The sequence below is a fragment of the Nesoenas mayeri genome (assembly GCF_963082525.1).
Source record: "Nesoenas mayeri genome assembly, chromosome: 3".
In the NCBI taxonomy this organism is placed as follows: Eukaryota; Metazoa; Chordata; class Aves; order Columbiformes; family Columbidae; genus Nesoenas; species Nesoenas mayeri.
The window spans coordinates 120,484,937-120,500,305 of NC_137544.1; the positions used below are offsets into that span (position 1 = coordinate 120,484,937).

Below are 15,369 nucleotides of genomic sequence, written 5' to 3' on the forward strand. Positions count from 1 at the left end.
TGATCTTGAATCAAATCTAAAGGGAAAAATGCCCACGTTAATGAAGACCTCCATAGAGAGCGACCTTTAGGTTGTAACAGGCTACTGCGCTACTTAACAAACAAGGGCTACATTGAGGATTTCTGCAGAACCCCAAACCGGTGGTTTTACTCCCACCGTGCCGGGTAGGAGACAGCTGCTGTGCCCTGCAGAGCCCTCTGCTCGTCTTCCGTTGTTGGCTTTGGCTCAGCCACAGCATCGAGGCTTCTGAGGATCTCAAAGTGCTTCCAAAAAAGGCTGTTGGTGTTAACAGGGGGGTAACCGAGACACAGAGGGTACGAGGGGATCAAACCCTCATTTCTGCCTCTCACAACATTGTTATGTTGCTTCTGCTAACACAGAAGTGCAAATAAAGCATTTAAGAGGTGACTATTAAAATCTGGTTTTTGCAACCACTATAGTCAGCGGAAGTCAGTATCTTCAGTGCAAAAGCAGATTTAAAAAATAATACAATAATTCCCCAAAACAGTGCCTCAGATTGATGCATGGGGGATTTATTCCTCAGAAAAGCCCAAGTCGGTTGTTAATGCCAGCAGAGCTCCCTATCAGCCTTCCTCCCATCCTTCGCACCTCTACCTCAAAACAGTCTTTCTGCTGTCAGCCCCAGCAGACTCTAACACCCTGCAATAAAAACCAGGCGCGAACTAGGAGAAACGCAGAGACAGAACCTTGTAAACCCGGCAGAGCGAGAGGGGCAGGTGAGAGAACCGCGACTGCTGCTGCCCTCCCAGCCGCTGCGAAGCCCCCGCTGACACCGCCCGGCTCATGGCGGGGGGCTCACAGACGTCTGCACCGCATAACACGACCTGCCGCACACTCTCAACAGGCAGAAAACGTGCAGAGTCTCAGAGAAATCAGCTCAGGCAGCGCTGGGATTTCTAAGCACTTCCAGCCGAGATGAGCTCTGATCTCTTGGAAGGTGAGCTGTGAAACAGGAGGAGGTCAAAGCAAACGGGATGGCAAAATTCATCAGATCTCCTCTTTCAGGATGTTCTGCTGTCGCTCCATTTCATTCACTCAGCCAATTTATTTAACGCATTTGTATTCACGAGTGCAAGAAACAGACCAAAAAAGCAACAGCCCAGGATGAACCTGTGCCACTGTCTCCGAGCGCTAACAAGAAGACGGTCTGCTGTGTTTTCCCTAGCTGGGGACCGGGAGGGAAGATTTACTGTTGCTGAGCTGTTGTTGTGAGCATTGTTATTCTGCCACCTCCTCAAGTGCCACCGACCCTGCCAGTGGGAGGCAGGAAGGCGTGAGGGACGGGAGGCTGCAGTGACAATAACGCTGCAGCACCGAGTGACCAGCGAGGGAAGGGGCTGCAGAAAACACTCCTCCTTTCCTCAGGTCACGGACGGGTGGGAAACCATCCCTACAGCGGCGGGCAGCAAGGCCCAGGGATCATTGCCAGGTGACAAAGAGACTGCTTCACATCTGCTTTCTGACAACTCTCCAGCTGCAGCCCAGGCTGGGGGATCCCCACAGCCCCTCCAGCCCAGCGCAGGTATCAGCGAGCCCTTGGTAATCGTGCTCATGCCAATTCTAAGCCTCGTTATGGCTGTCTGCTCAGAAAACAACCGCACCATTATCGCCAAGGCTAATGGCCTCTCAAAAAGGGTTGGAGAAATTGGTAACATTTGGGCATTGTGAGTTCCGTCTTTGAAGCGCGCAGCGCAGACACCCACGCTTTAGTGGCTGGAGAGCAACAATCGGGAGGAAAGGCATTCAGGCGGCCAGACACTGCAGCTTTTATGTTTTCCTTTTTCTCTCAATGATACAGGGGAAAAAACAGATCCTGGGGAACACAACCGCACTGAGAGTGGCCAGAAGAGCTCCAAGAGCCGAGGGCACTTCTCTAGAGATGTTACCGAGGAAGGAAGAAGCTGCTGCCAATAACAGCCCAATTTTTGCTGCTCTGTCATGTTTTTACTACCAAGGAAGAAGCAATTTCAAGCCAAGTTCATGGTTAGCTTACGCAATGCAGGAAAACAGGCTGCATCCAGGCAACCAAGCAGTAAATATCATTTGCCCGGTTTCTGATCATCATTTTGTTTGTTTCTATTACAAAATCTCAGCTGTGGAGCAATTCCCTTCAGACATATGCAGTGACTTCCAGTCTCCTGCAGCTGCTGAAGATGTGCAGCTAATGCACGGACTCCTGAATTGACAAGGACAGCTCGCTTTTAACGCAAGGCTCTTCAATACCTGCATCAAATAACCTCAAAATTACTTGATTAATTCCTCGTCCTAGGAACAACATTATTGCTAAGTTTGAAATGTTGTCTTCAGTGTAAACAGTGCAAGTCACTAAAAATCTGGAAAGGATTTCTTTTTTTAAATGTTATAGTACTTAACAACTTTAAACACATGCAAACTATCAGATAAATAACCCATTAAAAGTGATCCCGTTTAATCCTGCTCCCCTCCTATTCCTAACCCCCTGTTCTTCCGACTCATGCTTTGTAGAAATCACTCGAAACCTCTTGCACCAGCCCACATACCTATACACGGCCAGAAATACAATTCTTAGTGAGTTCAGTGCTAATCCCACCAGATTCCAGATAATCTTCGCTGCTTTTGGCAATTCTCCCTGTCTTTAGGTGGGATGACAAAAGGAAATTCAGTTCATGAGGAAAAAAACAACATTGCAGGGTTTTGGGTGGGGTCTTTTTCAGTCGTTTACTTTGCACTAAATACTATTGGATGGCTTGACTGCAAAACACTGAGTATTCCGGTCCTCACGAACTAGGGGCTAAGAATGCTCTACAGCAGGATGCAGCTTTCGGTGATAAAACTGAAAGGAGGTCATTTACCTCTTGACAATCCTGCAGAAACTTCTGAAGATCCCTGTTGTCCTTCAGTCTCATCAGAAGTTCACTGGCTGCTTCACGGTTCTTCCGATGTCTAGTCAAAAAAATAACAGAAAAACCACCTTGAAATAGGCATTTCATGCAAAAGTGTCACTTGCTGGGCTCTGCAGCGTCTCTGGGCCACATGTACTGCAGGAGTACAGGGTGTGCGTCTCTTTCTGCCTTTCCACCGAAGGACATTTTGGAAGCTCAGATACGCAGGTGTTATTTCACATGCTTACTCGAGTTCAGCATCTGCTTGTTTTCGTGACCAGCTAAATACACAGGGAAAATGCTCAAGCCAGCAGGGCTGCACGAGTGTCACGGACACAATCTGGCCCGCTCATGTCGAGACCACGGCAAAGTTCACACTGTTTGCCAAAAAACATAAGAAAATGATCTGCAAAATTGCAACAATAAGATTGTTATGTGGCTCTTGCAAAGTGTGTGCTTGCTGTAATGTTCCTTACAACAAATACACCCTTGCCATAGCTCAGCACCTCCTGCTCCTCAACAAAGTCAGAGTGGTTTATATAACCTTCCGATTGCTGTATTTAACAAACAACGCAGACAACACACCTGTGTGCTTCTGCAAATAGAAGCTTTGTGCACACTGGAACACATTTTTTCTGATCGTTTAAGAGTACAGAGGCAGTGGAGTTTAGTGCAGAAGCCCTATTTTAATTTGTGGCTGTTTGCATGTGAAGGATCAGCCAGGCTGGCAGTCCCAGGGCTCTTGCTGGTTCTTCAGATGATTCCCAAGGGACCTCTGAACGTGTTTTTAACTAATGCTCAGTTTGGCGTAGTTGCCCCTGTCCTTCAGTACTTTCACTATTTATGAGGCAATTTATATAGAGGAGGTAAAGAAGATAATTTTTATTTACTGCTCATTGTGTTGGATTTGTTCATATTTCACCGTACAGGGTCTCAAAGTGAAGTATTGCTGTCCTCTGTAATAATCTGAGCTAACTATGGATAGAGAGTTGGGAATTCTTTTAAAGGGTGGCAATCCACGAGATTATCTCAGCACATACTGGCAACAGCTCAATAAATCCATGACAGTGAAAATCTCCAGAGACTCATTATATTCTAAAAGACGATAAATTACACGTTGATGACAACAGCTGGATTAAGATACCACTTTCCCTGATCTACAATAAGTTACCAGAGCAAGCTGTCTGGCACAAATGTAGTGACTTCAGAAACATGAAGAATACTTAGGAACATGTTCTACATAAAAGCACAAGGTCTGGAGGCAGAGGAACAGGAGAAAACCCTTTACAGGACTACAAATTGCTTCTGTTTTGTCTCAACAGCTTCCTCTGAATAACCAGGTAAGCAGCATCTCTACAGCTGTAGGTCAGGAAAACTGATTTACAGATGAGATGGCAAGGAAGACATATGTACCCATCAAAGCCAGGGGCTGGAGTCCAAACCAGGTAATCCCGAAGGTCTGACAGGTGTTACCTGGGAGGGCACAAAGGAAAGGACATACATTTTATGCCTTAGGAAAAACCTCTATAACGCAGCTAACATCCTTGGGGTTGATTCCACTCCTTCTTGGCCGGTTTTTATATGCCTGGGCAAATACAGAGCATTACTCAGGTTGCTAAAATGAAGCACGGAATGGCTTGGGTGATTTTATCGCGATGATTTCATAGATTCAAGGCTAGATTACATTATAGACTCATGTATTCTGGAGAGGACACAAGCTGTGAAATGAAAAGGAGAATTTTCATGACACTTATTTGAATAGAGCTAAGAGTAAGCAGAGAAGTTCTTATGTTGAGAAAACTTGACTTCAGAAAACAGACAAAAATATCTCCCGGAGAGAGCTGGAAATACCAACTTCAGGAGCTTTGAAGGGAAACCACGCAGGGATACCAAACACATGATGACATAGCTCTTGGGTTTGGTTTTTTTTCTCCTCATAACAAATATGATCTTTGGCACTTAGAGCTATTTAGCTGTAAAAGGTTGGTTGGTTGTTCAATTTGACCTGGAGTGAGGCTGAAAGATGAGTATTCTCTGAAGAAGAACAGGGCTGAGCTGTGACAAGGTTTAAACCTGGTACCTGAAGATGCGGTAGCAGTATTCTGAGGATGGAACACACAGGAATTCCTGTATTTTCACTGCAGAATAGATGCTATTGTTATGGGAATGAAGGACATTAAGAATTCATTTAGTCTGTTTTCCTTTCCCCAGACTGGCTATACCTGAACATTATTAGTTCCTTGTTCATGTTTCTCTAAATTCTTTAAAAGCTCCAGTAACAGAGATTTGAGACTTTTGTGTGCATATCTACCCCTACGACCAGAAAGCTGCCCCTATGACCAGAAAGCTGCCCCTACCCTCTACTACCAGAACATCAGGGGGGCCTTAGGCAGAATGACCAGGCAGACAGGCTGGAGAACAGAATTCGTGCAAGAAGATCCCAGAAAAGGTTGCTCTGCAGACTCTCATTATTTATAATGACTTTGAGTTCATCTGCCTGTTCACATAACTAATCACATGTATGACTTACACCACAGCAGTGCCTAGGGCTGCATTAAAATGGGCCTTCCCTCTGCATATACTGAAAAAGTCCGAATGTCCAAGCTAAGCCAGACCTACATGGTAAAAGAGGAGAGGGGGAATGTACCAGAGTCAGTTAAAACATGGGGGTGTCGTCCTTCTGTTTATGAAGAATCTAAAACAGGAAAATGAGATCTGCTCAGCACAAGGAGGTGTCTGACTCAAATTAATCCAAACTGTGGCACGCTGTGCCTGGGCTGTCTCCCCAGAAGCCCCTGAGAATGCTAACAATGCTGCAAACCGACAGAATCACTTGTGGTTTAACTGTAAGCCTGTGGCTTTCAAAGCCTGTGCAGGAATAATAAATCTTACACATAGCGTGAACGCAACTGCCTGCTAAGACTACTGAGATACATGCAAGGCAGTGTCAGCTGCCTTAGGTGTTCCAGCAAACGAGAGGTACTCTCCTTTCTGAATGGGCAAGAACAGAAATTACTTCTGTTCTTTGCTCAGCAGAAAGTTGCACAAATACAAAAGGTGATGAAAAACAGACCCAGATCACAATCTGAGTCAGATCTGCCACTGTCTTCAAACTAAATCTCACCTGCAGAATCAGAGGCCATCTGCAGGCAGCACAGACCAGGGCAGTGTCCTTATGGTCTTCCAAGAGAAAAAAGAGGAGAAAACGCTTCTCTGCGCTGGCAGAAACAGCAGAAGGCAGCAAAGCAGGAGCCGGTGCGCTTGGGGACACCAGCTCCTTCCTGAGCTGGAAAAGCTACCTAGTGACAGCTTTATCCAAACCCAGCTCCCTCCCTCACCCTTTCTCCATGTTCATATTCCCGTGCTTTCCTCCCTGTGAGCAGCACTGACAGGTTGTGCTGAGGTGTTTCTCTGCAACCCTGCAGCTCCAACTCTGCTCCTGCGCTCTCACTCCTCAGCCTGTGCCTCCATGTCCATTTGGATGGAGCCACGGCAGGGCAGGGCCTGTCTGCCGCACCCACGGACAGCGCGCTCTCCTCTGGAACAGCTTGAAAGCACGACAGCAAAAAACACCAGCAACTATACGAAAAACTACAAAGAGCTCCATATGGGAAGCACGGAGCCACTACGCATACTTGTGCTTGTTTGTTTTGGTCCTTTGTTATACAGGCAGGTGGAGCCTGGTTGGGAGAGCAGATTTTTGTCAAACCAAAGAGGCTTCCTTTGCTACCACTCCCACTGCGCCCAGCCCTGGGGTTTTGTTCTCCTGGCTTATCAGCCTCACAGGCCCGGAGAACCATCACACGGATTTCCTGAATAGCAGCAGCGCACCAGATGGTTTTTGCAGTGCTCCACATAAATAGCTTTGGAATTGAGGAAATGCGTTGGGAAAAAGTGGGCTTACAAAACATTGGGTCTCTGGGAGCTGCCTGCCATTCGGAATAGGAGCTCCAGCACATGCCCCCCAGGCAGGACGGCCCGGGGGGCAGCGGGGGTGACACAGGCCAATGGGGAGCAGGGGAACAGTCACCAGAGCATCCCAGCTGACCATCTGCTACTCCATCCTGCCACGCTACCTCCTAATATTCCAAACACTGCAGAAAGAAGGCACTGGGCCAGGATCAAGGCCTCCTGCTTTCCTAAGTGGGTGGGAAAACTTTGAGCACAGGACACTGAAAGTCAGAGATGGCAAAAAAGGAAAATGCACTTCCTGGCTTTCACCTTGATTGCTTTCATACAATCTCCTCCTCCTGGCCTCTGCAGCTTCTCTTCGGGATCTAAAGAGAGTCAAACTGGTTAGAGGGAGAATGAAAACGTGAGGTGCGCTTGGGATGAGGTTGTTGGAGGGCTCGGAATCCCTCAGCAAGCTCTAGAACAGGAACATCCACCCTTCTTGAAGTCACGAGCGCCAGCTCCAGCGGGTGAGTACACAGTGGGACGTGTTTGCCCAAACAAGAAAGGTACAGCATTTGCTGAACTACTTCCGTTTCTCCTTGGAGATAAAGGCTTTGGGGTAATTCTGAGCTTACCAGCTGTGGGATGATGCCAGTCTGATAAAAGGGTCATAACACCTGACATAAAAATTCCCTATGGGCTTACTGCTGTGTTCTGATATTCAGGATTGAAAAGCACATTGAAACCCTGCACTGTTATTCAAACCAAAGGCAGAAAGAACCATGAATCACAGCCATCAAAACTGAACATTTGGTTTCCAAAGAAAAAGAAACTCAGCATTCTATAGGATCTACGCCACAGCTAGAGAGACAAAGCTAAAGGCTCATTCTAGGATGAAAGACACATTTGTACCAGTGCTTCCTATTCTGATTGCAGGAGGTGATCAAAGCCGGGCGGGCGGGTGGATCCAGCGCCAGTTGCACTCCTGAAGAGCCACATTCCTTCCTCACAGGAAGGACAGGAACACATTATGACAATTAAATCAGCTGCGAGACAGCAGAGGAAACCAAGACCTGCAGAACCAGGTATAACTAACTGCTACAGCTCCCACCGAAATAAAAACTCTTAATACTCCAAGAATTTTACAGCAGCTCTAACACAGCCAAATTCTGGGTAGTGAGCTCATTACCTGGTACGTCTCTAGAAAATGGGAGAGGTAACATTTAATTAAGATTCACCCGGCACATTTTTGAAACATTACAATTCCTGTTTTTCCACAGGACAAAGAAAACAGTCTGCAACAGACACTGTACGAACAAAGTATGAACAGCTACAGCCTGCCAACATTCCGACCTCACCTGTCATCAATAGAGTCCACTTTCTCCTGGATTTTATCGGAGTTGATGTTCCCGTCACTAACCAGCCTCCTGCCAGTCTCCACGACCGCATTGATCTTTTCTTCGTTGGCATCCATCGTGGTCATGAAATCCTCCTGTTTTTTAATGGCAGCTTCTGCTCCTTCCAAGGTAGTGGGCATCTCCGTGTGCGCCAGAACGTACTCCTGTGATGTGAGCATAAAGCACAGATCTCAGCATCACCCTCAGGCTACGCTGTCTGCTCCAACAACTCACCACATATGAAAAAAAACCCATCTCCCAAGAACAGTTAGAAGTAAAGTACAATAAACAAGTTATAGTTTAAAAAAAAGGGCAATTTATCCATTTGTGGCTCCCCTGCCAAATGATCTTGTTATTTAATTGCTTGTGCTACATGGTGCCAATACGTAGAAATGAAATAAGGTCTATCTTGACCACTTGCCTGGTTATTAAGAAATGCTTCTGCTTGCTTGGTATCTCTGAGAAACAGCTGGTAGGCGTGAGACTGGGAAAGGAGATTTTGCCTATTCTCCCACATTTTGTGAAGCTCATTCCATCCAGTGTCCAAAGCTTGTAGGCGCTGGCGTAAGAACATGTACTGAGCATCAGTTTGCCCTTGTGTCACCATCTCGCCCATGTCCCTCATCTTCTGATAATCTTCCTCGTAATTGTTGATTTCATTCTTAATGTTCTCATGTTGAGTGAGCAGTTTCTCCGCCTCGGTCAGCGTGTTTGGCATATCTTCGGACGCGATGGCGGTCTGCGTTCTGGACAGCCACGACTGGAAGTCATCCAGGTCCCTGAGGAACTGCTGCAGTTTGCTCGCCTCTCCAAGCGACTCCTCCCGGTTCTTCAGGGTGGTCTTCATCTCTTCCCACACATCGTTGATTTCCGCGAGCCGCGAAAGGATAGCCTGTGCCTGGTCGGGATGCTCCGATTCCAGCTTCTCTGCCTCTTTTTGCAGGTCGCTCAGCTTGGCTTCGATGGCTACCAGGTCACGTTCCATGCCCGTCAGCTTCCTCTGCAGGGCCATCACTCCGGCCAGGTCATTACCCAGGTCTTGTGTGGATTCGATCACTTTGGTCTTTTCCCTGATCCAGGATTTGGTTTCATTACATTCAAGGTGGTAGTTCTGGATGCTCAGAGCAGAGAGCAGAGCATCCTTCTTCCGATCTACCAGTTCCCTGAACTGGCTCCACCTGAAATTTGTGCCAAGAGAAAAGCAGAGAAATTGAGGTTTGCGTATAATAAGGGAAAAAGATATCACAACACTGCTGAGCAGTTGCTTGCGTTACCTTGGTAAGCCATGAAATAACTCAACTATTCATGTTTTTTTCTGTCCTTCCCATATCTTTAATAGTTTTAGCAAAACAACCACTAAGGAAGCTATGGCATACATTAGAATACGTCAAGTTCCAGTCCTTAGAAGTATAATTTTTTCACAAGTGAAAAACTCCTAGTTACACCTGATTTTCACACTAAATACTCTCTCGGTTTGTTTTGAAGCTGAAAAAATCAGTGAGTTTATATGAAATTCTATTGGTTTCTTTTTTATCGTAATAGTAACTACAGTAAATTTCCAGCTCTCAAATCAAGGTACTGATACACTCAGGACCAGATGAAGCCAATAGCAAAACTCCATCTACTAATCAAATATTGGAGAGAGACAGCTCTTTCTCCTTCTGAAGCTTTAAGGGCCTACCTTGAAGAGACCTCAAGTAACAGCATATCTTAAAGAACACACATAAAACCCCAAATGACCCCACTGTACTTGTTTCAGCCAGTGTCACGTTGATGAGCACGAGGCCTTCACTTACCTTGTGTTGAGTTTATCTTGCTGTGCTTTGATCTCCTTCTCACTTGGATGGCCGCTGTGCATTAGCTGTCTGGCAATCTGGTTCACAACTGCAACACGGGACGCCTGGTTGTTCATTTCTGGTTCTAAGCTTTCAAATCTGGAGGGTGAGGGAAAAACAAACCAGAAAAGATCACACAGGGGTTAGAGAATCTGAGCCACAAGCAAGCTGACAAAGGCAGCTGGTGGAAAAAACTGCCACCCGGTGTCCCCAAACTTCCTGGCAAAGGCATTCTCACCTGTGCTGGATCACCTCCAGGTCCTCCAGCTTCTCTGGAATCTGCATGTTATTCAGCCACTTCTCCTTTTCGTCAATCCAAAGCTCACAAGCATCCGCCTCGCTGAACATCTTATAAAGAGCAAGGGTATCCTGCAAGGCCTGTTTCCGCAGCCGAGTCAGCTCCGCAACCTCTTTGTATCTTTCCTCGATTCCAGACAACCTGCCCTGCACGTCGGGAGACCCGGCGTGTTCTTGCGGCAGAGCCTTCGCCTGCTCGTGGAGCGAGTCGATGATCGGCCGGTAACTCGCAATCTCTTCAGCCACATCTTTGTGTTTCTTGACCAAGGACTGAGTGGAATACTCATCGTGGCCAACGTCGTTGCTGGAGACAATTTTGAGGATGTCCAACATCCACGCGTCAATGTCATCAGCGTCAGCCTGGAACTGGTGGAGGAGAGAGGCTTCCTCCAGATGCTTCTTCCTAATGGCAGATAACTGTTCCAAGTTAGCCCACTGCTCCCGGATATCCTTAATTCTTTCTCTGATTTTCTCAGACCCAAAATGCTCCTCCGCAATCATGTCTTCACCTTCTTTTATCGCCTGCTGAAAGTGGCCGCTACGACCACTCATTTCGTCTTCAAACGCCTTATGTTTGCTCATGAGGCGGACAACACTGGTTAGGTCCTTCCCATAGTCATCGGATGACAGGATCTGTTCCTTCTCTCGGATCCAACCCTCCTCTTCAGCCATTTCCCAGAAGAACTTCCAGAGGCGCCGGGACTCCTCCAGGCGGGCGCGGCGCTCGGCCGCGAGCTGGCACAGCTCTTGGTAACAGAACTCCATGTGAGCCACGCGGTCCCTGATGACCTGCGGGTCGCAGGGCTTGTAACCTGCTCAGATACAGAGAGTGCGTTACAACTCCGACTTACTCATGTGCATCTCTACAGTTGGGGCGCAGGGAATTCTCAATTCCTGTCTGTTCCCTCTGCAGAGCTTACACAAAACAATTTAGAGTTATTCTCCTCAAATTGTGAACTATTCAAGTTCCACCAGACAACAACACAGATCAGAAAAACTGCTCTTTGCATAAAGTAAAAAAAAAAACCTGAAAGATACTCATGACTGTTTTCAGTAAAATAAAACTCACTGCTTCAGATTTAGAGCAGCTTCATACACACAACTGCGCAAAACGAACGGCATTTACTCTAGTTAACGACACTGCTCTAGTGGAATTGCTTTCATTTAGCATAAATTTGGACAATATCAGACTGGGTCCAATAATTTGTATTGTTTGCACTAGAAACACAGAATAGGAATTACTGGTTACTACTACAAAGTCAGAGCAGCTGCTGGTAGGAGTGTGACACCCCACGTGAAACACCGTGCCACAATGAATCCTTGAGCAGGTACCTGGACAAATTAATCATTGACAGAGTAAAGAAGGAATAAATGAAGCTGGATTCTCTTATTCCAGCGCTGAGTTTAACCTAATATGCCTTGCAGAACTAATGAGGCATAATTATAGATAACCTCGTAGGTAATTAGGACAAAGAAGGACGTGTTGGCTGTTCGTTACCTTCTCCATCGGTGGCAAACTTCTGAGCGGAGGCATTGACCCCTCTGACTCTCTCGGCCTGAATAGCAATGTCAGCTTCCACAAGAGCGTGTTTCTGCAACAGGTCTTCAACTCCCAACAAATGTTTGCCGTAGTCTTGAGACAGCAGAAGCACCTGATCAAAATGCAAAAGACAAATAAATAGGCTGGAGGCCATAAACTGGTTGTTTCTTAATGACTCCAGGCACTACGCTGTTCTCTGTCGCTACGCTGATTTAAACCCAGACAAACACCAGGCCCATAAGGACAGATATGTCAAATGTCTAGAGACGTGGCTGGTAGGAACTGGAGCCAATGTTTTTAAAATCATGGCAGCCATGAAGAGGTGACTGCTCTTTAAGGCAGCTTGAAGCCGAGGATGCTGTGAGCACAGGGAGCTCAGCAGTAGCGGGGAAAAGCCCTCGGCGCAGGCGCTGGGAGCTGCCGCCGAGCTGCTCACGTCCTGCTCTCCTGCAACAGCTTCCCAGCCCCGCTGGCTGAGGGACAGAACAGTCACGGTCCTTCCCCAGATCCCAGGAGAACCGACAGGAAGAAATTCAGGCTTTTTAAAGCACGGAGGTGAAGAGGTGACTTGTTCCCATGTAATTGTTACGAAGAAAGAGAGAATATTTAACTCCCTTTCACCAAAATCATCATCCTTACCCAAGCACTGTGACCAAAGCCTCTGGCCCTTACGAGAGAGGCATGAAGCTGAAAAGCAGCTTTTTATAGGCCTGAATTTGTTCCTTTACTTGTTTTTCATCTTCCTTTTTAAAAAAACATCATAAGGTATAAGGAATTTGTTCACTGCTCTTGAATCTGGATCTTCAGCTTTGTCTATTACAGCACGGGGGCAAAATGAATCTCAAAAATTTACAAAAAAGGATACGTACACCTCTCCAAAATATTTGCTCTAAGTTCTGAACTGGCTGACACCTACCTTCATCTCATCCATCCAGTCCATAATGTACAGCATTTCCTGGAAAATCTTCTGCAGACCGAGGTTCATCTCCAGCCGCTGTCTCCGCGCCCTGAGCAGCTCCAGCAGATACTCCCAGAGGCGGATAACGTTGTCCTTTCTCGCAGTGATGCGTTTGATATCATGGTAATTTTCAGTCTCAAGCTCCTTTGCAACCGCAACCACGGCCTGGACTCGTTCTTCATAAGCTGCAATGTCTGTCTCAATGGCCTCGTGCTTCTTTGTTGCGGCCTCTACTGCTGGAAGGTCAAAGCCAAAATTATCCTGTAGGGACAGAGACGCCTCTTCAGTAACGGCTGCTGAGGAGAAAAGCCCTACTGCTCACAACACCGTTTCTGATGGTGCACGACACACTTGTTGGCAAACCCGAGATCTCAACAGGCTCTGAGAAGTCTTTAATGAAGTCAGAGATACCGAAGAACCACTGATTAAATCAGAGGTACCATTGGAGTACCTTTGGGGGAGGAATCCTGGTGGCCATCGGGATTAAGTTGGGGGTTTGGATTTTTTGAAGTAATCTCTAATATTAAAAAATTAAATTAATTCCTGGGCTAATTCCACTGAATGGACCAAACTATTCAGGTAAAGAAAACCTTGACGGTGGGTAGATACTTCCACATCAGTATCTCCTGAGTACAGACACAGATTCAAGGAAGGGATATCCCAAATGAATGAAAGATAGCACGTATAGTACATATACCCTAAATATACATTTGTGCACACATACAATACACATAAATATACATAGATGCAGGAAAATATGAGGCATGGGGAAGAAATGATCTCTTTGCAAGAACTGTATCCTGTAATTACTCATGGGAATCATTTTAGTCACACCAGAATTTCTGAAAGCGGCACCTGAGAAACGAGACGCTGGTTTTCGCTCAGCCAAGTTTCCCTCATAGCTGCCTTGCGATCAAATCTGCGTGCGAGTTGTTCCAGTTTCTCTTGTCTGATGAGCTCGTTGCGCAGTGCCAGTTCTCTTTCATGTTCAGCTTTTTCCAGTCTTTCCCAGGCCTGAAGACACGGGGAAGAAACACACATCTTCTAAACACGCGTTCTGATAGGATTATGATAAACCACGTCGGCTTCGCAAGAGATCGGGACTGAAATCACTACGGCCAAGTTTCACAAAACTGGCTGATCGATTTATACGCCAATAAATCTGGTTTGTATTGGCTGGCCTCACACCTTGCCTGCTAACATAAGCGCATGACTTTATATTTGTTATCAATCCATTTGTTTTCTGAGTAAGGGGTATAAGACTTGTTTCTCAGATGCATTTTCATGAGTTCATTTATTTTTTGCCTCCAACAAAGCCTAAGCAAAGAGAGTATTTGTATTAAAAATGAAACTTCTGAGCGCTACTCCCAAATAAGCGGATTCTACCTTTTTCCTTTAGGAAATGAGAATCCGAGATTCACGCCTCTCACCTCTAAAATCAACACACAATTGCTGTTCTTTATTTCAGCCACTTTGGAAAAGAAAACAACTGCAGAACTCTGTTAGTTTTGGTGCATTCCCATCCCTTTTTCCCCCCAAGCCACAAGTTATTCCCACGCATGACATTAATATTACAAACTCAAGAAGTCTTAGAAGCATGTTGAAAGCCAGCTAATCACCTTTCAGATCTTCTTACAAACAATGAAAACACCCACAATTAAACACAAACTACCCTGGATTCCTCTAAATCCTAACAGATGTGAAATTGCCTGAAACCCAAGTATTTGAGGCATTTGTGGGAGCTTAATGCGAGCAGGAGAGCCGGGCAGCTCCCTGCTCCCAGGACACACAGACACCCACAGCAGCCGCCCGGGGAATGCCAAGCATGATTAAATATAAACGAGGAAAGCTCGCAGGTTTAAGTTGTTTGTTAGCATTGAAAGGGCTTGTCAGCTCTGCTGCTGTTCTGCCAGCTGCACCAGCACAAAACCAGACAAAGAAATGGCTGCAGAAAGCCTGAGATGGGTCATGGCGCTTCCTTCCCTCTCCCACCCTGCGGGCAGCGGGGCAGATGGGGAGGGCTGCAATACTCAGGTACTTTTGCTGCTTTCCATCAATTCACACTAATGGGCAGGAGCCCGGAGGAGCAAGGCAGAGCAAGGCACCAGCTGCACAGGATGACTGAGCATTTTTGCAGTGCAGATCTCTCAGATGCTGGGGACACCCAGGGACCCGGTTCAGATCAGTGGGTCTGACCCCCAGGAAAAGGTCCCTCCTCCCATCCTTCCTGGTGCCACATCAAGGCTGCAGACAGTCAATGTCGTATGTTGAGAGCGAGGCTGAAAGAAGCAACAAAATCCTGAATCCCACAGGAGGAGGTGGCTCGGTTTACCTTGTTAATGTCAGAGATGAGTTTGCCCTCCCTTGGCATGTACACTTTCTGATTATTGGCTCTCATTTTGCTCTGGATGGTAAAAAGCAGCACTTCTAGGTTTCCTTTTTCTGTAAATCTAAACAAAATATTGCAAAAGAACTGAGTTACAACAAAACTTTCATTGCTACTAAAGTATTATAAAGCACTTCCTTAAAATACTGACATTATGAATGGAGCATTCAGATAAACACC

The 15,369-nt window shown here is 46.4% G+C and overlaps 1 protein-coding gene across 2 annotated transcripts in view; it reads right to left on the minus strand.

The window, feature by feature from the left end:
* The window catches only part of SPTBN1 (spectrin beta, non-erythrocytic 1), a gene marked incomplete at both ends in the record, with an annotated part of 79,595 nt that overhangs the window by 21,546 nt on the left and 42,680 nt on the right, over positions 1 to 15,369 (minus strand). For both annotated transcript variants that reach the window (XM_080342135.1, XM_080342136.1), the window contains 9 exons: positions 2,853 to 2,943; positions 8,135 to 8,337; positions 8,595 to 9,351; positions 9,970 to 10,107; positions 10,247 to 11,117; positions 11,804 to 11,957; positions 12,762 to 13,064; positions 13,659 to 13,817; positions 15,136 to 15,253. In XM_080342135.1, coding sequence (XP_080198261.1) covers positions 2,853 to 2,943; positions 8,135 to 8,337; positions 8,595 to 9,351; positions 9,970 to 10,107; positions 10,247 to 11,117; positions 11,804 to 11,957; positions 12,762 to 13,064; positions 13,659 to 13,817; positions 15,136 to 15,253 — 2,794 coding nt within the window. The remainder of the gene's footprint in view (positions 1 to 2,852; positions 2,944 to 8,134; positions 8,338 to 8,594; positions 9,352 to 9,969; positions 10,108 to 10,246; positions 11,118 to 11,803; positions 11,958 to 12,761; positions 13,065 to 13,658; positions 13,818 to 15,135; positions 15,254 to 15,369) is intronic.